Below are 24,888 nucleotides of genomic sequence, written 5' to 3'. Positions count from 1 at the left end.
TTAAAAAAAAAAAAAAAAAAAAAAGGAAGTGAAGCGATTTTATTAAAAAGTTTTATTAGGTAAGTAAAGCTTTCACATAACTAGAACACAATTAAATAAAGGCTATCTATTATAATGAAAAATGAATCAGTAAAGTAATCGCTGGGATTTAAGATATTTTGTACCAAAGGATATGTTATACATGCGTATGTATGTGTATATACGTATGTATATGTATATATTTGGATAGACATTTCTTCTGGGAAATCTAAAAATTTCCTTGCACATCTAAGAATGGAATGATTCAATTCAGTCACAATTTTAAAACTTTAGTATTACTATTCTTTAAGAACTTCAATTCTTGATCTGTTAGAAATTCACCTTGAGTTACATGAAGTTGTGAGACTTCAGCAAAAGGAGTTTTTGTGGACCAAAAATAACTGTTAATCCAAACAACTAATGCAATAAATGTAGAAAAAGAAATATTCCTTCCCAGGAACAACATTATATAAGTTTTAAGGACTTTTTCATGATAGTAACAATATGCAGCTCAACTCTTTACTATGCATCAATAATAACCCTTTTGAGGAATTCACTAATTCTTATTACTTTACTTATTCCCTCTCCAATAACTCAACTAAGATATTTATGTAAGATGAGAGTTTGGCAGTGACTTGGGATTGCCTCCATGCCTTCTCCAGAGGTTCTGGACTGACTATATAGTAATGAGAGTGAAATATCTACAATAGGCAAAAATGAACTTCACACACAATACTGAACAAACCCCAGACACTCAAGCGTACGCACTGCTCAATTCTATGTACATAAATTTTAAAAACAGTTAAAACTAATCTTATGCTCTTAGAAATGGCAGTAGTAGTTGAGCATGGTGATGAGTCAATGACTAGAGAAGAGCCAAAGAGGGCTTCTGGAACACTGTTTCTTGATCTGGGGGCTGGTTACATGGAATGCTGAAACTGATGAATTTAAAATTTTTTAAAATTCATCTACCTGTACACCTATATACACTTTTGTATATTTTATAATATACATAAAATATCCTATATTTCATTAATAACCTAAAAATATATATATACCTTTTCAATTTTATTTCTAAGTTACAAATTACATAGACAATATAAGTTCCTTGCAGTAAGCTACATAAAGAAACACCAGCTCTTACTTTCCCCAATCTTTCCCATTCTACCACCATGTCATCATGGTGGTTAACATCATGTCAAAAAAATTGATGTTAACATCAATGTTAACAGACATATGTATATATTCACACAATCAAAAGATTAATAATTTGGGCTTCCCTGGTGGCACAGTGGTTGAGAGTCTGCCTGCCGATGCAGGGGACGCGGGTTCGTGCCCCGGTCCAGGAAGATCCCACATGACGCAGAGCGGCTAGGCCTGTGAGCCATGGCCACTGAGCTTACGTGTCCTGAGCCTGTGCTCCGCAACGGGAGAGGCCACAGCAGTGAGAGGCCCGCGGATCACAAAAAAAAAAAAAAAAAAAAAAAAAAAAAGATTCATAATTTAATGCCACAGATTGTTGTAAGCACAGTTCTACAGGCTGAAATCAGTAGTGTGTATATGTTATTCTTTTGACCATCTTTTTTCCTACTAGGAAAGAAAAAATACAACCAGATATTTAATGCAGGAGGTTCAGAAGGAAAATATTCTGTTAAGATATAACCATATAAGCTCTGCTCTACTTTCCTACTAAATAAAAAAACAGAATCAAATTATAGGATAGAGGGGCTGGGAGGGAACTGGTGATTATAACAGAAATAACTGATATTTGTACATAAACATGCACACAAGTGTGTTTCTCAAGGAAACAGCACATAATTCAGCTTAAAGATAAGGATTCTCTCTCTTTAAAGCACACCATAGAAGTCATCAATTTAACTCCTGATACTATAAACCCCTGTAATTGCTGGATTGTTCAATATGATTTTCTTTTAATTTCTCTTTAACCTTATCTCCACCACCCTTTACCTCCAGAACACTGAGCTGACAGCAGTTCTCCAGATACAATACTCTGCTTCACACTTCTACACCTTTGTTCTCTTTTCTACCTGAAATTATCACACCCATCCCTCCTACTATCACAAGAGGAATTTTTTTCTTTCTTCCTTATTAATTTTTTCTTTCTTCCTACAATGTGTTGAAGTGATCTGTTTGCACACCTCTCTCCCAGAGCCTATTTCAGGTACTTTAAGGGCAGAGACTCTGCCTGATTCATTTCTGCAACACTCAGCACAGAACTTATGGTCTTGGTAGACGTGTAGCTTTATTTAAAAAAATAAACCAATAATACATAAGCAGATTTTTAAATACCCACTAGCCTTTTTAAGAAGTCAAAATTTTTAAAAACTCAAAATTCAGGGTCCTAATTGTAAAGATAACACTCACCATCAGTAATGGCTTCTCCTTTTAGACTCTTGATTCCTCTGGGCATTGCATTTCCATCAAGGTAGAATTCAATTATACCATCATCGAGGATAATTAGAAGATGCAGCCAAACATTTTCTTCTAAGTATTTCATGACTGTCGTCTTGGCAATATATGTAGCATCGGAACCCAGAGTTTTGTAATGAAGGGAAAGTGTCACATGGGATTCATCTGTTTGAATTTTTACCCCATAGTAGATGCTTCCGTTACCATCATCCTTTGCTATAACAAATCCATTCGTATTGGCATTGGGCATTACCCAAGCTGAAAATGTAAAGTTGGCAATTGAGTTGTTCCTTGAGGGATGGTATTTTGGATTAACAGTTCCAAATGCACCCTCTAGTCCACTGAAGTACAAAGCATCTGTTCCACTATGGTGACGCCTCATGTGCGGTTGTGAATGCACAGTGCTGGGAAAAATTCCAGCCAGCAAAAAATCTATCATTGGAGGCAAACCAGCAGTGAACTCACTAGACAGTATTTCCCAGCCTACTCGTACATCACAGAAGACACCCTGCTGCCTCAGAACAGTAAAGTTGGTGATATAAGACATATCATCTTCTGAGAGGACATCTTCTGCCACTTCTCTCTCTAGGCACTCTGGATCAAAGATAAAAACTCCAAAGGGATCATCATTGAATGGAATCATTACTGTCACCTGGAGGTTGGTTCCTGCTAGTTGGCCCCCAGGACCTGGGGACCCACCTGTAATAATAATTTATAAGGAATGAAAAACCAGAATTTGGAGTACTTTCTAGTACAAGATGAAGACAAAAAGAATTTGTTTAGCAAACTTCTCATTAAGTAATTTACTTGTTAATCAATGAACAATAGTGTCACCATATGGCCTTCACCACATTTTCAAGGGTATTCTGGTTCAGTATTTCATTAACAACCAGTTGAGCCTGAAAAGAGGATACTAACTAGAAAGGTTTAATTCCCACGCTTAAAACCAAAAGTGATGGGAAAATTGATTATTTAAATTATGGTATGAAGACCAAATTTAAGCTACCATGAATCTGTACTTCCTAACTACCATTAATGTTTTGTTTGAGATACTATTTGGTGTGGAAAAAAAATCTATTTACAAGTTTGAGGATGGATTATGTCTCCATCCATAAAACTTCATTTAACTGCATTTTCTATACAGCTCTAATTATTCCAGCATAAAATAGTAAATTTTGGTGGTAAAATAAAATAGATGAGAAAACACAGCACCTGAAATGTTCACAAGCTTTAAAATATAAAACTCATTGAATTCAGGAATTTCGTCTGGAAAAGCATGGAGAATTATTGGTTTGGCTCCTTCTCCATCCATAAAGTTAACAGTGCCTGAAGTTTCATAGAACTCTTGTCCAGGTTGCAAAGCAGAATCATTCTGAAATAGCTGCCAAGCCACAGAAACATTGCCAAAGTGTCCTCGGTGCCTCAAAATCCTGTATAACAAATTAAAGAAAATTATTTCTTATGAAAAATGTATAAGTAGTAACTCTACTGAGAACTTTCTGTATTATCTCAGAAATACACTTTGTCTATTTATCAGCTTTAATATAAACCAGCCAGCCAGTTCTTACTGAGCAACCAAGAAGAATCTCATGGAAAAGGAAGAATGAAGTAGAACTTTAAATAATAAAAAGAAGCAGTCTTAAAATTCATAATCTTCGAAGTCCAAACTGAAAGATAAAGTCTAAGATAAATCCAATCGAAAAATATTTAGATGAGAATTGGCAAAAGTTCTTCAAAAGCAAAGCCTAGGGTGAGGGTAGTCACATATCATTTAAAAGAAGAATTCCAGAAGACCTTGAATAATTGAAGTCTCTCAGTCTTGACGAGGAACAGAAGTGGGGTAAAGGAGAGTGGGGAGAGTATTTTCTGCTTTCCATCTAAAGCGTCAGGGTTTTTTTTAACAAGTGGAAACAACATGAACAAAGTTTACAATTCATTCAGACTACCAACTTTGAAATTATTCCATTCTTAACCATTTTTTTAATTTTGAAAGATTAACAGTGTTTCAAATTTTTGCATACATAAAGATTTTATTTTATTTTAACCAATTTTGAATTTGCCTTGTCCAAATATGCTTACCAAAATGAATTAGTCTTTCCTTCTTCTACTGCTTTGTCTATGGGCTCCAAGGAAAAAATACCATTTGGGTCATCATTAGCTTCAATTATCACTGTAGCTATTCCAAATTGATATACTACTGTATCACCTAAATTAAAAATGGAAAAGTCAAAATAACAAAAAAGTACTTGACTTATTGTTAAATTTGTATTTTTAAACTAAGAAACAGTTTAAAATAAGGTTCAAATTCCAGGAAGAATTTCCTCATTGAAGGTCATAAATAAATGAAAGAGATGGCTAAATAAGTTTAATGTGACCTGTCTCTGAAGAAATGTTTAATTACTGAAGAACTACTTCACTGAAAAACATACATATTTTTCTTTGCAATAGGAATATCACCTCAATAGTTTAATTAGAAATTAAAAACATAGCTTTATCAAATTTCAACATTTTGAGGTAGATTCTTTCATTTCATAAAAATTAAAGTATTACCCCATAAGATATATTAATTAGAATCACTGGCTTAAATATTGGATTGACCAAAAAGTTCATTCGGGTTTTTCCAAAACATCTTATGGAAAAACCTGAACGAACCTTTTGGGCAACCCAATTATTTCCCTTTAGATCTCCGCCTTTAGGCAGCAGAGTCTGATCTGGTCATACATAGAACAAAGCAATCTTTATGATGTTGAACCTGATTCCTTTCTACTCCAATTGTTTCCACAGCATGTTAGCACCATTACAGCCAATAAATTAGGTCTCTTCTCATCACTCCCCTGAGGTCCATAGCTTTTCCTCTTACTGGAGCTGTTCCCTCTGTGAGCAAAAGTCTTCCCAACCTTTATTCACTTCTTTTCACTCCTCAGGACCCAGCTCAAGCAACAACTCTTCCGGGAATTCTTCCTTGAATTCCCAAGTTAAGTGCATCCTCTACTGTGTTCCTACAGCACTTCACACTTTGTCAATCTGGCATAGCGATTATCACCTTATATTAATACACACACACACTGACACGTATACACACTCAGGTGCGCGCGCACACACACACACACACACACACACAATATTACTGTTAAGTCCTTGTACAAATGCTTCTTAATCAATTTCATCCCCTAGCAGGGTAGATGCTCAGTCATTGGTATTTATCAAAGTTCGCTGAACTGATACAAATAAACCTTTGAAAATTAGATGAGGACAACACCTAAAACTAAAATTAGAGAAAAAGAAATACGTGGCAAACCAGCACATTAAAAATAATTTATATAAATATACAATTGTACTCAACCTTACTTGATGATTAGCAAATGGAAAGAGGAAAAAAACATAAAAACAGACCGTAAATCACTGTATAGAAAATCCTGACATTATGGAGTAATAAAATAACTTAAAATATATCATAAAATCTAACAAAAACAAATAAAAACAAGAACGCCTAATTTTGGCAGGGTTCTGCTATAATGTGCATTTGTTATGCAACATGTCATAGGTGGTACTGAAAATAATGGAGAGGAAGGGGAATAGGAAGAAAGACACAAAGAGAAAGAGACAAAGGAATAGGGAGAATGATAAACACAGCACAAACAAAAATTAAGTGATCTCTTTCTTTTCCTCTTCTTCTTTCTTAATATTTCAGTCTGAGAGGTAGAACACAACGTACGCAGGCACGCTGTGAGTTAGGGATACGACACCACAGTGACCCAACACAAGCTTAGAGCTCACGCAGGGTAAGGAAGGCATCTCCAACAGAGAAAAGCTTGGGGTTCGATGTTGGAGTCTGAGTGGAGTGGGAGGGCATCCACATGAAGGTAGGGGGTTGGCCTAGAGCAGGAAGCTAGAACACTACTGCAGTAAGAAAAGCAAACTCATTGTGGGAAGAAGGTAAACGAAGCAATGGGAAAGTGGTTACACACAAGGTGAATTAATCAAATAAGTAAATATATTGATATTAAAGATAATCGGAGTTGGATTGCTCATTACCAGTGGAGGAAGGGATAAATATGAAAACGAGAATAAAACTTGTGATACTGGATAGAAATGGAGACCCTAGGTGAACTAATGGTCTTCAATGTATACAGCTGGGTACAGAACTACAGATGTTAATGGGCATGTGTATATACATAAATTCATACACACATACATATATTCCCTATCTCTGTAAGAGGACCTAGGAGGACCATAAACTCAATAATAATTAGCATACCTAGTGCAGAGGTCCTGGTTTCTACAGAACATTCTTGAGCTTTCCCTGGTGGTGCAGTGGTTGAAAATCCACCTAACAATGCAGGGTACACGGGTTCAAGCCCTGGTCTGGGAAGATCCCACATGCCGCGGAACAACTAAGCCCGTGCACCACAACTACTCTAGAGCCTGCGAGCCACAACTACTGAGCCTGTGCACCACAACTACTGAGCCTTTCCTCTAGAGCCCGTGAGCCACAACTACTAAGGCCTGCACGCCTAGAGCCCATGCACTGCAACAAGAGAAGCCACCGCAATGAGAAGCCCATGCACCGCAACAAAGAGTATCCCCTGCTCACCGCAACTAGAGAAAGCCTCCATGCAGCAACAAAGACCCAACGCAGCCAAAAAATAAAAATAATAAAATAAATAAATAACATTCCACACTAAGAGGAGTCAGGGCTTCTTGAAAAAAATGACTGATTTCAGGGTTTTGACAGGAAAAGTATAAGATGAGTCTGGAATAGCTTGCTGTTCCAGGAAGTAAGAAAATGCTCACGGAATAATAGCGACAGGTCACAAAGACAAAGAAGTCATCTTGCACAGGCTACCACTGGCCAAATGTGGGACAATGTGACCATCAAAGTAAATAATGATAGCGAAATAGGGCGAGTAGTTAGTTGTTAGTGTCAGTTGCTCGGAGGTGGCGGCCACAGTCACCATGAAAGGTACTGGACGGCAGGCAAAGGTAGTCACCCTGGCGGCGTGTGGGCCCCTCAGACGATGAGGTCATCTGCAATAAATTTCCTGAGACATCTTCAAGATGGCGGAGGAGTATCATGTGGACATCACCTTCTTCCCCACAAAAACGTCAGAAATACATCTACATATGGAACAACTCCTACAGAACACCTACTGAACGCTGGCAGAAGACCTCAGACTTCACAAAAGATATGTACTTTTCTTTTTCCTTTTTCTCTTTTTGTGAGTGTGTATGTGTATGCTTCTTTGTGTGATTTTGTCTGTGTAGCTTTGCTTTTACCATTTGTCCTAGGGTTCCATCTGTCATTTTTTTTTCTTAGTATAGTTCTTAGCGCTTTTTATCACTCGTGGATTTGGTTTGGCTGCTCTCTTCTTTCTTTCTTTTTTCTTTCTTAAATTACTTTTAAAATTTTTTTATTTTTAATAACTTTTTTATTTATTATTTTTATTTTTTATTTTAATAACTTTGTTTCTTTTTATTTATTTTTTCTTTCTTCCTTTTTTTTCTCCCTTTTCTTCTGAGACATGTGGCTGATAGGGTCTTGGTGCTCTGGCTGGGTGTCAGACCTGGGCCTCTGATGTGGGAGTGCCAAATTGAGGATACTGGTCCACCAGAGACCTCCGGGCTCCATGTAATATCAAGCAGCAAAAGCTCTCCCAAAGAGCTCCATCTCAACGCTAAGACCCAGCTCCACTCTACGAACAGCAAGCTACAGTGCTGGACACCCTATGCCAAACTAACAAGAGAGGAACACAACCCCACCCATTAGCAGAGAGGCTGCCTAAAATCATAATAAGGTCACAAACCCCCCAAACCCCACCACCAGACGCAGTCCTGCCCACCAGAAAGACAAGATCCAGCCTCATCTACCAGAAAACAGGCACCAGTCCCTTCCACCAGGAAGCCTACACAACCTACAGAACCAACCTTAGTCATTGGGGGCAGACACCAAAAACAACGGGAACTACAAACCTGCAGCATGCGAAAAGGAGACCCCAAACACAGTAAGTTAAGCAAAATGAGAAGACAGAGAAACACACAGCAGATGAAGGAGCAAGATAAAAACCCACCAGACCTAACAAATGAAGAGGAAATAGGCAGTCTACCTGAAAAAGTATTCAGAATAATGATAGTAAAGATGATCCAAAGTCTTGTAAATAGAATAGAGAAAATGCAAGAAACATTTAACAAGGACTTAGAAGAACTAAAGATGAAACACACAATGATGAACAACACAATAAATGAAATTAAAAATACTCTAGATGGGATCAATAGCAGAATAACTGAGGCGGAAGAACGGATAAGTGACCTGGAAGATAAAATAGTGGAAATAACTACTGCAGAGCGGAATAAAGAAAAAAAAATGAAAAGAACTGAGGACAGTCTCAGAGCCTCTGGGACAACATTAAATACACAAACATTCGAATTATAGGGGTCTCAGAAGAAGAAGAGAAAAAGAAAGGGACTGAGAAAATATTTGAAGACATTATAGTTGAAAACTTCCCTAATATGGGAAAGGAAATAACTCCAGGAAGCACAGAGAGTCCCATACGGATAAATCCAAGGAGAAACACGCTAAGACACATACTAATCAAACTATCAAAAATCAAATACAAAGAAAAAATATTAAAAGCAGCAAGGGAAAAACAACAAATAACATACAAGGGAATCCCCATAAGGTTAACAGCTGATCTTTCAGCAGAAACTCTGCAAGCCAGAAGGGAGTGGCAGGACATATTTAAAGTGATCAAAGGGAAAAACCTATAACCAAGATTACTCTTCCCAGCAAGGATCTCATTCAGATTCAAAGGAGAAATTAAAACTTTTACAGACAAACAAGCAAAAGCTAAGAGAATTCAGCACCACCAAACCAGCTTTACAACAAATGCTAAAGGAACTTCTCTAGGCAGGAAACACAAGAGGAGGAAAACACCTACAATAACAAACCAAAAATAATTAAGAAAATGGAAACAGGAACATACATATCGATAACTACCTTAAATGTAAATGGATTAAATGCTCCAACCAAAAGACATAGACTGGCTGAATGGGTACAAAAACAAGACCCGTATATATGCTGTCTACAAGAGACCAACTTCAGACCTAGACTGAAAGTGAGGGGATGGAAAAAGATGTTCCATGCAAATGGAAATCAAAAGGAAGCTGAGTAGCAATTCTCATATCAGACAAAACAGACTTAAAGATTATTACAAAAAGAGACAAAAAAGGACACTACATAATGATCAAGGGATCAGTCCAAGAAGAAGATATAACAGCTGTAAATATTTATGAACCCAACACTGGAATACTTCAATACATAAGGCAGGGCTTCCCTAGTGGCGCAGTGGTTGAGAGTCCGCCTGCCGATGCTAGGGGACACGGGTTCGTACCCCAGTCTGGGAAGATCCCACATGCCATGGAGCGGCTGGGCCCGTGAGCCATGGCTGCTGAGCCTGCCCATCCGGAGCCTGTGCTCCGCAATGGGAGAGGCCACAACAGTGAGAGGCCCATGTACAGCAAAAAAATAAATAAATAAAAAAATAAAATACATAAGGCAAATGCTAACAGCTATAAAAGGGGAAACTGACAGTAACACAATCATAGTAGGGGACTTCAACACCCCACCTTCACCAATGGACACATCATCCAAATTGAAAATACATAAGGAAACACAAGCTTTACATGATACATTAAACAAGATGGACTTTTAGCCAGACTCATCAAGAAAAAAAGGGAGAAGACTCAAATCAATAGTATTAGAAATGAAAAAGGAGAAGTAACAACTGACACTGCAGAAACACAAAGAATCATGAGACAATATTACAAGCAACTCTATGCCAATAAAATGGACAACCTGGAAGAACTGGACAAATTCTTAGAAAAGCACAATCTTCCGAAACTGAACCAGGAAGAAATAGAAAATATAAAGAGACCAATCACAAGCACTGAAATTGAAACTGTGATTAAAAATCTTGCAGCAAAGAAAAGCTTAGGACCTGATGGTTTCACAGGCAAATTCTATCAAACATTTAGAGAAGAGCTAACACCTATTCTTCTCATCCTATGGTCACCTTATTTTTGATAAAGGAGTCAAGAATATACAATGGAGAAAAGACAGCCTCTTCAATAAGCGGTGCAGGGAAAAATGGACAGCTACATGAAAAAGAATGAAATTAGAACACTCCCTAACATCATACACAAAAATAAACTCAAAATGGATGAAAGATCTAAGTGTAAAGCCAGACACTATAAAACTCTTAGAGGAAAACATAGGCAGAACACTCTGACATAAATCACAGCAAGATCCTTTCTGACCCACCTCCTAGAGAAATGGAAATTAAAACAAAAATAAACAAATGAGACCTAATGAAACTTAAAAGTTTTTACACGGCAAATGAAAACATAAACAAGACAAAAATACAACCCTCAGAATGGGAGAAAATATTTGCAAATGAAGCAACTGAAAAAGGATTAATCTCCAAAACATACAAGCAGCTCATGCAGCTCAATATCAAAAAAACAAACAACCCAATCCAAAAATGGGTAGAAGACCTAAACAGACATTTCTCCAAAGAAGATATACAGATTGCCAAAGAACCATGACAGGGTGCTCAACATCACTGATCATTACAGAAATGCAAATCAACACTACAATGATGTATCATAAAAAAAAAGGTTCTGAAGAACCTAGGGGCAGACAGGAATAAAGATGTAGAGAATGGACTTGAGGACACGGGGAGGGGGAAGGGTAAGCTGGGACTAAGTGAGAGAGTGGCATGGACATATATACACTACCAAATGTGAAACAGATAGCTAATGGGAAGCAGCCACATAGCACAGGGAGGTCAGCTCGGTGCTATGTGACCACCTAGATGGGTGGGATAGGGAGGGTGGGTGGGAGATGCAAGAGGGAGGAGCTATGGGAATACATGTATATGTATAGCTGATTCCCTTTGTTATAAAGCGGAAACTAACACACTGTAAAGCAATTATACTCTAATAAAGATGTTAAAAAAGAAATGATAGCGAAATATAACCCACTGCATTAAACAGAAATCATGAGTCCATACTGATAAATATATCAATGAAAAAATTGGAAGTTTGATGAGTAACAGGATATTTACATAAACTATCTCCCCCACAAAATATTTATTAATTACAAAGGAACAAAAAGTACAGTAGAGAAGCCTGGCTTCACCACCTAAACTGTGGTCAAAGTAAACATGGCAGTAAAGGGACAAAACAAAATCATGTGCCAACAGAAGAGATATAATGGGAACACAGAATTACAACTATGAAATTCCTGCCAAGGATGCAAAGCCTGAATCTAATCATGAGGAACATCAAACAAACCAAAATGAAGGACATTCAACAAAACAACTGCCCTGTAATCTTCTATATTACAAAGGTCATGCAAGTCAAGGAAAGACTCTATTCCAGACTGAAGAGATTAAGAGACAGCAATTAAATGCAATGCATGATTTAGGAAAGGATCATTTTTGCTAGAAAGGACATTGTTGGGAAAACTGGAGAAATCTGAATGGGGTCTGAGGCAATAATTGCATTAATGTTAACCTGATTTCAGTGGCTATATTGTGGTTATGTAGGAAAATGTCCTAGTATATAGGAAAAAACACACTCGCGTATTCAGGGGTGATGGAGTATCATGTCTTCTTAATCTAGAAGATTAAGGGAAAAAATAACTCTATGTACTCTTAAAAGAATAAAATAAATACCAAAAGAAGCTATAATCCCTCTAATTTACTAAAGATGGGGTCAAAACATTCTCAGGACCCATATAATGGGGACAAAACATCCTGCTTCATTTATAGCATGGAGAAGAAGGAATTTCCCCTCCTGCAAATTGTCATGCATTGTGGCTGTAGAGCCAATTGGGCTCAAGTCACCCACAGAATGCAGCTTCCCAACCACTATGCCCAGCACCCTGCTAGGAGGGAAGAGACTACAGATGCCCTAAGTCCTTGGATAACTAGAAAAGACTTAGGGTAGCTTTAGCTAAAAGATTTCTATTCCTCATATAATAATAACATAATTTTCTATGTGTGCTATATTGTGAAAAAAGATTAAGAATAATGACGTAGTGTATACCAGGTACACGAAGTCTCAACACATATATTCCTCAGCCCTTCCCTCAAGAAAGCAATGAAATAAACAATTTTGCTCTTGAACGATCCCAGGTGACAGTTAAATGCTTAATGTCATCTCATAAAAGCACTGAAACAACAGATATGCCATAAATGTAATTTATTTACCTGTTGAATTAAAGAGGATTATATAAAAGGACTCATCTGTTTCTGGGATATCATCTTCATTAATGAATACAGATATGTTCTGCTCTCTACTTCCAACCGCAAAAACAAGCATTTCTCCTTTTTCAATGGGAACAAAGTCCCCCTCTCTGGCGGTAGCATTCCCATCCATGGTAGCATATTGGACGGTGCAGGCAACATCAACAGATCCATTTCTGAGAACTATAAAGTCAGCAGTCTCACCTTCCCGAACCCTCACTACACGAGGTTCTGAAATATTCATAAAGATAAGAAGAAACGTGTGAGCTTTTCTGATTCCACCTCCATATTTTCAAATCACATGTTTCTCCCTGCTCCCCACAAGAAATGAACTCCACTGTGTCTTTACTTAAAGACTCAGCTCTGATCCCAACGCCTACATGAGGTCTCCTCTGATTACTTCTAGTCAATGGCCTTCCTCTTGCCTTGACTCCTATGGAATCCATTGTCTTCAATACCCAATTTGTCAGTAAATTACATACTGTCTGGAATCCTCTGACTACTGTTTCATACACTTTATTTTCAAATTTAGACCATAAGTTCCTTGAGAATAGGTCCAGATATCTTAGGTTTTATTTTTGCCACTTCTTCTACAGGGTTAGTAGAAGACTGAACACAGGACTAACTCATTAAGTACATGTTAACTGAAGGTTAAAATATAAGTCAATAATACTCAAGAGGTTTAAGAGTCCTACAGTTATAAATTGAACATCTTGCAAAAATGACTTAAGAAAGAATTAGATACCAATAGATTAGATACCAAATAAAACTAAAAGATATCTCAGGTGTTAAAGACAGTTCTAAAGAAAGCATTCAAGTGGCAAAAATGGGGAGACCTTAATTTATACGTCAACTTATATGTCCCTTAAATAACAGTAATTATAGTAAGTAACCATTCATTAAGTACAATACGCAGACCCTGAACTGGCTACACTGTGTACTGGAAGAGGTTATGTGGAAGAGTGTTCATTTTTGCACAATGGAAAGAAAATACCTTGGAATTTAAAAGTGGGAGGAGAACAAAGCTAATAAAATAGTAGTTATTTTATTTGCTTTTTCCTTCAGAAGATCCTTAAAAGTATTTGTTAAAATGTCAAAGAGTTTGAATAATGATCATCCAAACAAATTATGAAATCCTATTTAAACAACAATTGTGCTTTACTGAAAATGTTCACTTAAAACAGTTATTGAAAAAAAGTATTTTTATACTGTTCAAGAAAGATGTGAACTCACTCAAATAAGAAAGCAATACCACCTGCAAAATAAATGGGGTCATCATTTCTTCTAATCCTCAGAGTTGCAGTAGTTTTATTTCCTATTTTAGCTCCTCCAGTGGCATTAAGTAGGATAATGGTAAATTCCTCCATTTCCTCTGGAATCTTTTGGAAAATGTTACACATGCTTTTAGTCAGGTGATTTGTATAAATAATTCCACTACATATTCCTAAATTGTTTTTATCTTTTTTGAAAAAGAGCTTTATTAATAACGGTACTAATGTTTGTTTCTACTTCTGAGGCAGAACCACTCTAAATTATTCAAGTAGGCCTCAGAACCCCTCAAAATTTTAATGTACATTCATCCAAACAGTCACTTTATTTTGACTCACTATAAAATTTAATGGAAATAGAGATATTTTGCCTTACGTAAGTTAAAAACAGAAATACTATATAGCTTAAGTTATTTCTATAAGAAAATAGGATATATATTGTTTTTAAGGAAAAACAATGGAACAGAAAAATAACTTTTTGACACACTCAGAACAGAATTCATAATCGTAACAAAAGCTCAGCTAGCTCTCAAAGGCCCCTTACAAACCTTACTTAAGTTTCACCGAAGTACATCACAAAGACCTCATTCCCCTGTCCTAACAAGATGAGACTCCCCACATCTCTGAGCTTATATGGCTCCCCAGATGGACACTGTTTCTCTTTCTCATCCATGTAAGCCGGTCTTCTCCAGACCCTAAAATGGAACAGTGTTGGAACTTTGTCTCTCGAGGCACAAGTATGAAGGAAAGGAGACAGGTTTCCATACCTATTCGAAGCAGTGTCCCTCAGAAAGGTCCACCCCATTGTTACTAACTTCTTTCTCTGCATTACCCTGAATCCACCATCCATCTGGTCCAATGTCCTGATTCTGAGAGTGCACCATAGGATACTTGGTAGATGGTGCCCTCATCCTCAAAGGGCCTAAGTACAAACCAAGTGCTTAACCTCTCTCACAAGTATGAATCCCTGATATTTGGCACCTACGCAGTGTCACCAGCAACTATCAGTTCTAAGAGTTAAAAATGCCTTCAGGGAAAACAAAAATAATATTTCTATTTTGGCTTATAGTCAGACATTATCACACATGGGTTCTTTACAGGGGTCCCCAACCCCTGGGCCTCGGCAGCCTGTTAGGAACTGGGCCTCACAGCAGGAGGTGAGTGGCAGGGGAGCAAGTGAAGCTTCATCAGCCGCTCCCCATCGCTCACATTACCATCTGAACCATCCCCCACCCCCTGCCTACCCCCACCCCCATCAGGGGAAAAATTGTCTTCCACAAAACCGGTCCCCGGTGCCAAAAAGGCTGGGGACTGCTGCTTTATCACATACTCGCATGACAAAGTAAATTACCAGATGTTTAATTATTTTAAAAAATAATTATTAAGCAAAAAAGAGAGAGTTATTTGTGTAACATTTACCTCATCTGGAAGGGAGTAAATGGTGATATTTTTTGAAAATTCCTGATCTCCAAAGAAAATAGTCCCTTGGACAGGAAATACATCTTGCGTAAAGTCTGGACTAACCACCCATGATACATTAACATCACCAAAGTTGCCTCGATTTCTTATTACACCATAAACAGCTGTGAAATACAAATGGGTATAACATATATGAGCATATATTAAACAATTTTAAAATGAGTGAAGAAATTGTTCAAATAAAAGTAAAAATAAGCCCTCTTTTTAATAAAAACCAATTATTTCCTTAGCCCAGCCTCAAGGTATATATATAAATTAACCTAGTCTTCCCTCTGTAGGTATACGATTGATAAAATAAATGGACTTGATCTTTTCTATCACAGTTTTTGATTTTAAAAGTCATTCAGCAAAAGGAGCAGAATGGTGACTAATTAGGTACACCTATCACAAAGTCCTATAAGGATATTTGTTAAGGGCAGCTAGAGGAAGCTGCATACTCAAAAGTGATTTTCTTACCCAGACAGACACAGCTCTAAAAATAACCTATCAATACATCTCATTTTGTGCCACTGCAATAGTTCCCTAGCAGTAACTCTTAAAGCTATTCCTATTTGACTCAACTCATTCTTTTGAGTGTTTGAGTTCTACCACATATGGTTAATTGAAATCAAAATATAACTGAAGTCACCATCACAATACTATGTAAGAAATAAAACTAGCAATCTTAAATATGATTTTTTAAAACACCAATTTCTGTACTACATGTACTTTCTCAGCAGTTGGACAACTAAAAATAACTATTTACTAAAGAAATAAACTAAACATATGACTAATTTCTTCTTTAGTAAACAGTAATAGAATATAAAAAGTAGAATAAATTACCACTATAGGTATCGTCTCCTTTACTTTCATTTATTGTAACAATTAGATCATCAGAAACAAATTCTATAATCCCATGAGGATCATCATTTTTTAGAATCGTTATGTTGACAACTGTAGCGCTTCCCAACTTGCTTTTCCGTTCACCATGGCTGCTTAGGACCACCCAATAATGTTCATCCAACTAAAATGAACATGTTAAATTAGGAAAAATATAAAGTTGAAATTTTCAGAGGAAATTAAAATATATATATTCAAGAATCAGCTTTTCACAAACATGCCACTCACTGAAAAAACAAAGCTGATTTTTAAATTTTTAACATCCTTCCATCAATTAAGAGAGACATCAGATATAAGTATACATTATTCAAAAAGGGAAAAGATAAACCATGATACTATATTAAAACTGTAAGAAGACTTAACCTTATCACTGATGATCTAGTCATTTAAAATAATGAGTAAATAAAATAAAATTAATGTAAAAGCTACATATGCAATGGTATGTAAACATAATGGAACAATATCTGATTCCCTTAATATACAACTAAAACTTATTTCCTTTAGAAGGGTAATTTTACAGAAAAATTTCTTCAGTTCAAAACTGTATCACTGAAAGTTCAGTCAATACAGACTACATAATATAAGGTTTAACATATATAAACCTAAAAGGAGATGAAAACTGATTACACACTGAACGTTTCAGATTGTTTGGTACTGCTTTACGTACGACAAACATGGACAATTCAAATTGGAATAAGTCTTACTTTGTTTCTTAAGCTTGTTTTTTTTTTATTTTCCAAACATAAGCACTTCTCAATCCTTTCTTGCCCACTTCCTTTCCTGTATCTCCTTGCCAATGTTCAAAATATTTATATTCATAATATACAAGATACTATCAACTTTCCACAAAAGCACACGGAAAAAATAAAATCCCATACCTCTGGTATCCCATCCAATCTTGATAGCAAGGTGATTACGATCTCCCTTTCCCCAGGTTTAAATTCCAGTACCCCTGTGTTCCCATAAAATTCATTGCTATCTCTTGGCTCTATTCGGTAGTGTAGAAACTGCTTAACAAGAGCTCCCCTGGAACGGATGATGTGGAGCTCTACAGATTCTCCTTCCTTAAAAAAATCCACAAAATTCAAAAAGATACATGCACCCCAATGTTCACAGCATTATTTATAATTGCCAAGATATGAAAGCAACCTAAGTGTTCATCAACAGGTGAATGGATAAAGATGTGGTATACACACGCGCACACACACACACACACACACACACAATGGAATACTACTCAGCCATTAAAAAGAACGAAATTTTGCCATTTGAAGCAACATGGATGACTTGGAGGGCATTATGCTGAATGAAATAAGTCAGACAGAGAAAGACAAACACTGTATGTTATCACTTATACGTGGAATCTAAAAAGTACAACAAACTAGTGAATATAACAAAAAAATAAGCAGATTCAGATACAGGAACAAACTAATGGTTACCAGTGGGGGGGGCAACAGAGAGGTGGGGGAGAGGAGGTACAAACTATTGGGTGTAAGACAGGCTCAAGGATATATAGTACAGCATGGGGAATACAGCCAATATTTTGTACTAACTGTAAATGGAAAGTAACCTTTCAAAACTGTATTTAAAAAAAACAAAAGAATCACACACGCTGAATTTGGGACTGAATAGGTGTGGCATCACAACTTTAAGCAGTCTGTCTAAGGCTCAGCTAGAAATGCCAATGTGTCTCTTTTTCACGTTTGTAAAATGTGAAATAGAGCACAGACCTCTTTAACTCATTGTGAAGATTAAGGGCTGTGACTACAAAGTGCTTAGAACAGGGAAGAGAATATAGAAGGCCCTCATTATATGCTATCTATATGATTATAACAATAATAGTGATGATAACTGTGTTCTTGCCAGTAAAGTACCATATATAGGACAGGAAAAAAAAGTCCACAAAAGTTTAAATCTTTCGAGATTGTTCTTTTGAAGCTGTGAGTACAGAATAGATTGAAGTTTCTTTCATACTTACTTGTATAATATAGGGTCCTCTGGAAGCAGGAGAAAATTCAAAAATTCCCCCAGGATCATCATTTTCCAAAATAATTAGGTCACGGCTCGTATATCCAGATTTCAGCACTTGGTTTTCCACGTTGACCCTGGGGAAGTCAGAGGGGAAAAAGTTTTACAGGCTTTCTAAGTCTTACAGACTACCTATAGTCTTACTTCTGAATTTTGAAGTCTTATTTAAAATATTTACAACACTTCAGATAATGAATATGAAGGTTATTAGGAGGTGAAATTTAAGTTGAATTTAAGTGTATTAAAATCACTTCAGATCAAAACAGTTTTACTGATAACATTTATGGGAGAACTTCTATTTCTGAATTCACTGGTTCTTTCATATTTGACTGAAACCAAACACTGCATATGTACCTTAAAAATACATTAATCAAAGGTTTAAATATATTTTATTAAGTAGTATCAAATTCACAAATTTGTTTCCAGTTTTAGCAAAAGTTAATTTGTAACATGTAGTTTAAAAATAATTTAAATAAAATTGTTTTAACTTTACATACACTTGAATTTCTTTAAAAAAAAAACTCATTATGTAAGATTATACTAACTGAATACAAGTTGGTTAACTGCTTGGACTAAAGCAAGACACACCAAAAATAAAATAGTGATTAGATTTTAGAAATATTTTGTGACCTTTAATATGATTCTATTCACCTTGATTTTAACCTCACGCATTTTCTTTTGTTTTATTACAAAACAAAATGCGTGACATACATGAAAAAAAATGGAATAGAATAGATCTGAGATACGTGACATGCTATAGCAATTCCTATACAAATCTCAAAAGAACATATTAAACCAAGATGTTTTTTATTTCTGGTTTTTATGTTCAGCCTATAATTAGAATGATCAAAGGGACTAGGACTGTAACGCTCTGAGGTTTAAAAGCCAGCATACTCTTTGAGAATTCTCAATCCTGCAAGCTGTTCTAAACCTTTCCAAATGTCACTTTCTATTGAATCAAAAAGTACCACTGATCAGACCTCAAAATTACAATGCAGTCACAATTAATATATAAAAAGGACAGCACACTTCCTGTGTAATAGAGAATCTGAATTAACATCCTTCCCCAGCTTTTGGAAATCTGACAGCCAATACCTAGCATACTAGTGGCCACAGAAGATATAATCCAAATAATAAGATAGTTATCCTTTTTAGATTATTAATGCAGTCATATGATTTTCATTGCAAATTTGTCCATATTTCATTTACATTGATATTTTAATTAATTAAAATCTCCTATGTCTACATACGCTAAGAGACAAAAAAACACGATCAGAATGTGAAATATAAAAATCCATTCTGAGCATTAAACAAATGAATTTATTTTTAATGTGCTATCCTTTTGGAAAAAGGCAAATTTTTGAAAAGTTCTTTATACGACAACTGAGAGAATGTAGGCAAGAAATTGCTTAGATGCACTCAAAAACCAATGGAAGAGATGAGTGCCCTGCTTCTGAATTCTTTGTTAAACCACAAGATTCATAAAAGATGTTAAATAAGAATCTCACAAGCAAAGGACACTAATTGTTCTCTTGGTTATATGTACACTATAAGGAAAGTTAAAATTTTTCAGTTCTTCAAAACATGTAATTACATAATTCTCAAAAATGCATTCATAATTTAAAACTCTTAATACAAAAAAAATTAGAACTTCATATAAGCTTATCCTTAGAAGATAAAAGGACACACAAAGCATGCACAGGCAGGTGGACAAGCAAACTTTCTCGAGACTGGTGGTCATGCAGAACAGCAGCCTTGTCCAAAACACTGACTTGCAAAGCAAAATGTTGAAGCACCAAAAACAAGACATTCTTTAGCGCACTTACCCAAAATACACGACAAACCTTTCGGTTTCTACCCTGTCAACACAGAAAGAAGCGGGGGGCGTGGGGGGGGGAAGACAGAGACACTGTTTGCCAAAATCTCACCAATACTGTTAGAAATGTGAATGGCAGGGTAAAAATAAAGCTAAAGAAAGCTCTCTTTTTTCCCTCCCCCAGCACAAGCTAGTCATATTCACTTTAAGGGAACTCTGCACACTGGGTTCTTTGCTATTCACAAATGCTAGCAAAAGGTTCGGCAGTTCCCACTTAGGGAAGATGACCCCATGACCAGCCAGCACGTCAAGACCCATTGAAGACATTCCTTTCCAGGCCTGCTCCAAGGCAGACCCATTGAAGACATTCCTTTCCAAGCCTGCTCCAAGGCGCTGGAGGCTGCCAAGCACTGTGCACGCTCACAAAGCCACAGCAGCTGAGCAAATTTCATTCAGCCCGACTTTTAATTACTTAGTAGCTTTAATTAGGTTTCAAAAAAATTAAATCCCACATCCTCAGATCTAACGCCAGTTATTCTTTGAAAATATAAAAACTCTATCAGCAGAGAAAAACATATCTTTCATCATTTGCACAGGAATATACTCAAGAAGCCAAAAGATATCGCTGTATCTTTTAATTATGACAAATATTACTTAAATATAACTTCATATCAGGAAATCTAAACACTTTGCCAAATTCCCAATGTGCTGTATTTTTAAACAGCCTTGAGAAACATGTCAGAATGTAGAGTCCTAGTGCTTCATTTTTCAAGTCAAATAACACTATAAATAAGGAGTTGTATACTACATATATTACAATTTTTTCTGAAATAAATTGGCATAATAATATTGTTTCTGATTTGGTGAGAACTAAACAACAAAATATTTTTAATTAGTATGGTATTAGAAGTATCATAAATCACTCAGTACCAGGGTAACTTTTATCTCTATTTAATTGAAATATAGAGAATTTTCATTTGAATTTGACATTAAAAGAAAATCGTAAATGGTATCACAATAAAGTGTTAATTATTTTTTGTTGCAATATTTTATTGTAACACTGTAATCACAGTAGCATTCATTCATTCTTTCATTTTAGTTTTGTTAAAAATTTGCAAAATTGAGATGGAGATTTTGATAAAATATGAGATTGTCACATTTATTTAATTAAATGTCTTCGAACACTGAATTGTAATTTGTTCATGCACAACTGAGATAATACAAGTATGCACTAGTTACTAACTGCATTAAAACATTTTAGTATAAATTTGAACTAATTTCTTCTGCTTGAAAAGAGAGGAACCATTAATTTCTGAAATTCTCTGCCCCATGGTTTATACTTTCTTGTGTACTGCCTTAACCCAAAGAGAGAAAGAGAAAATACTTTAGAATTATATTTAGTTAATTTCAAAGATTTACATGATAAGGTTGAAAATGACTATTTTGAAAGAATATGAAGAATAGTCACTTATGAACTTGCAGAGGTATAATTTAAATCATTCTTTAGACATTTAGTTCAAAGCAGAAACTTGCAGCTTAGCTAACAAAGTTTCTATAGATTGCTACCTCTTTGGTTTATAATTGCTGTTCATTTTTCTTTAGTTTGTTTTTAAGACTGTCCACTGATTTAATAAGTACTCAAATCTAACTTAAGGAAAAAAAGCACACAAGTGAAAAACTAATAATTTCAGGTTAACATTTCACCAATTTTTTCATCATATGAAATATCTTTCCTTAAGATTTAATGGAAAATATATATTAAGACCATAAGTCATTTAGACTGTGCATGTGTGTTTGTGTGTGTGTGTGTTGTATTTGGTTTTTGCTTTTTTTGGTCTGTTTGCCTATTTTGTTTTGTTTTAATTTTTATGTTAAGAAAAAGGAAGAAAACACAATGTGGTACTGAAAGCACACAAAATGAACAGCAGACATTCAACAGATTTGTTCCCTATATTCTGAATTTTTCTTCCACATAAAAATAAAAACAACTACTCATAAGGTTTATAAAATGTGTTTACACAATACACCAACATAGAAAAACCTACAAGAGACTGAGAGTAAAATTTGGAGAGGACCTGGGGTTACATAAAATAATTATTACTACTTCAGTCCTGATTAAAACAGTATAAAATAACAAGTATTAATTCATCTACGAATTTTATTGTTTCTAAAATAAAAATTTTGCAAAGCCCTCAAGTCACATATTAACCTTCTCTAATATGTATCAACTTTAATATAGAGACCTGTAGTAGATAAGCTTGGTTTCAATTTTTTTAATTAACATCAATTAAGCACAGTAGTTTTTTATTTTTGGAATTTTCTGACTCGCTGAAAAAAATTTCTCTTTGAGAGATTGTGATATAAATTACTTACTGAGAAATGTTAACTAAATCCTTATTATTACTTAAAAATACCCCTTAAATTTGTATTATTTTTTATTCTCTGGAAAATTAGTATTATTTAATGTTAAATTTCATGTAAAAAAGAGAATTTCATTATATGAAGATTAACACTTTCTTTTTACTCACTCAAAAAAGCTCTAATCCTCTTCCCTGATGAAAATGAAGCCGGCAGAGATGTTTGGCTAACCTAACATTTTGGGTTTGCTGCTGCCTATTTTTTGAAAATAGCAACATATTAGCTATGCTTAAGATGTATCTAATACCTTCCATAAATTCTCTATGTAATGTTTCTTCATGATAAATAGCAGGGTGAGAGTTCACTATGTTATAACAGTCTAACCAAAAGCCATCAACAAACATCAGAAAAGTCAGAAGGTGGTCAGCATGACGTTATCTAGTTAGTTTTTTCTTTTTACTTTATGTGGAGAAAAGAATTAAAACAAGAAACAAAATTATTTCAGAGAACGTGAACATATAAATATGTCACTAAACATTACCTAAATGGGTTATTACCTGTCTAGAGAAAGTGTTACCGTCTCATTCATTTCTGGTATGTCATCAGCTTTGACAGTAATGTTGATTGTTGTGTCACTTTGCCCAGATAAAAACACAACAGAGCCATTAAAGGGTCCTATATCATCCAGGGTCACTGCTTTTGAATTAAAGCCAGAGGGCTTCAAACTCCAATAGACAGTAGCCTGGCCATCAGTTCCATCCCGATGTAAGGGAATGCATACCTTATAAAAAGAAAACAGAACAAGTTCTTCTGAAATACATGCTCACAAATTACATAAGCTTTTCAGTTAGTGCATACACTTGTTATATGAATATGTTTAGGTATTGTGCATAGAGAAGTGAACAATTAAAATGATATTAAAAGCACAATTGAACAAGCTTTCTTTAAGTATGATGATAATTTCAGATTTGACTATTTTATATTAGTTTTTGCTAATCAAACTTCTCTATTAAATTTCCCCCACCCAAAAATCCGCCTAACCTGGGATTTGTCTTAACAAAAAGACTTCATTTTAAAAGCCAAAGAACCATGAAAAACACAGAACAATGGCTAAAGAATAAATTTCCATCAGAAGTTCTCTGAAAAAAAGAATTAATTTAATATCACAATACAAACTGAAAAATAAGCTTTTGTGACTAAATCTGGGAAGTACACAGTTATGTCAAATGCATCCTAACGTGACAGGGGGCAAAATAAGAAAATAATAATACAAATAAGAAATGTTTCTAACCAACACAACAAATGCAGCAGAAACAAAATCAGATGTTCAAATCATGGCTCTGGGTTATCCTGGGCAAGTTACTTAACCTCTCTGACCTCAATTTCCACATGTGAAATGAAGCTAGTGGTTCCCTATTTTGCAAGTTCCTGGTGAAGATTAAAGTGTCTCTCCATAGCATGAGCTAAATAAATGGAAACTATTATAATAATTCTGAAACAAATTGTATTTGGTAGTTTTATTTAAGTGCAGCACACTTTAAGTATGTGTAAGAAAAGGATCACTGAAGATCATAATGAAGTTTTTCTTCAAACAAAGAATGTAAACAAATATTTAATAGTATATAATGCTATTCTTTTTAAGTGCCTAAAAAAGGTATCCTCTGCTCTTTGCCCTTGAACATAGGCCATCTTGAAAAACATGGAAGATATTTCCTCACTAACCATTCTTCTAATTTGGCTAGCAACAGTCAAGTCTGTAGACTAGCAAGCAAAGTAAGATTCTTAGAAAACACAAAAAAAAGTAAGAAAGGACTGGGCTCTTAAATCACCCCAAGAGGGTGGGCGTGGCCAGGCTGTAGATGGGGACAAAGAGAACAAAGGGAAATTCTCACTCTTTCTGCTGTTTCCCAGGATGGGAAGAATGCAGGTTTCACAGAGCCCAAAACTTTCCCTAGCAGCTAATTTCCCTCTAGGGAAAAATATGAAATGGTAAATGTACAGCTTTGTAAGATAAATGAATAGAAACAACCCACTCTTTCAGAAAAAACTGAATACTTTTTAGTTTTTAGAAGAAAAATATAAAAATATTATGAAAATATAAAAAGTCAAAACCATCTTGAAAAATAGAGCTTCTCTGCCACTTCACAGAATCAAATATACAAACAAAGGAAGTTGTGGTCACCATATTTTGACATGAGGGTTTGATAATAAAAACAACTCTCCACATTCCTGATCTCAACTGCAACCCAGTTTAAACCAAATCTAAGTGTAAGAGACTTGGAGAGGGTTTTAGGGACAGACTGTG

At 35.5% G+C, this 24,888-nt stretch overlaps 1 protein-coding gene across 1 annotated transcript in view; it reads right to left on the bottom strand.

The window, feature by feature from the left end:
* The window catches only part of ADGRV1 (adhesion G protein-coupled receptor V1), a 510,622-nt gene that overhangs the window by 466,379 nt on the left and 19,355 nt on the right, over positions 1-24,888 (bottom strand). The window contains exons 10-20 of the mRNA XM_024734350.1: positions 23,141-23,364; positions 20,236-20,268; positions 18,360-18,486; positions 17,260-17,445; positions 16,325-16,505; positions 15,443-15,606; positions 14,011-14,134; positions 12,720-12,986; positions 4,528-4,654; positions 3,661-3,878; positions 2,404-3,147 (exon numbers count right to left, since the gene is read on the bottom strand). Coding sequence (XP_024590118.1) covers positions 2,404-3,147; positions 3,661-3,878; positions 4,528-4,654; positions 12,720-12,986; positions 14,011-14,134; positions 15,443-15,606; positions 16,325-16,505; positions 17,260-17,445; positions 18,360-18,486; positions 20,236-20,268; positions 23,141-23,364 — 2,395 coding nt within the window. The remainder of the gene's footprint in view (positions 1-2,403; positions 3,148-3,660; positions 3,879-4,527; positions 4,655-12,719; positions 12,987-14,010; positions 14,135-15,442; positions 15,607-16,324; positions 16,506-17,259; positions 17,446-18,359; positions 18,487-20,235; positions 20,269-23,140; positions 23,365-24,888) is intronic.

Source organism: Neophocaena asiaeorientalis, unplaced genomic scaffold (assembly GCF_003031525.2).
Source record: "Neophocaena asiaeorientalis asiaeorientalis breed wild unplaced genomic scaffold, Neophocaena_asiaeorientalis_V1.1 scaffold184, whole genome shotgun sequence".
Lineage (NCBI taxonomy): Eukaryota > Metazoa > Chordata > Mammalia > Artiodactyla > Phocoenidae > Neophocaena > Neophocaena asiaeorientalis.
This window is presented reverse-complemented; position numbering and strand designations above follow the sequence as displayed.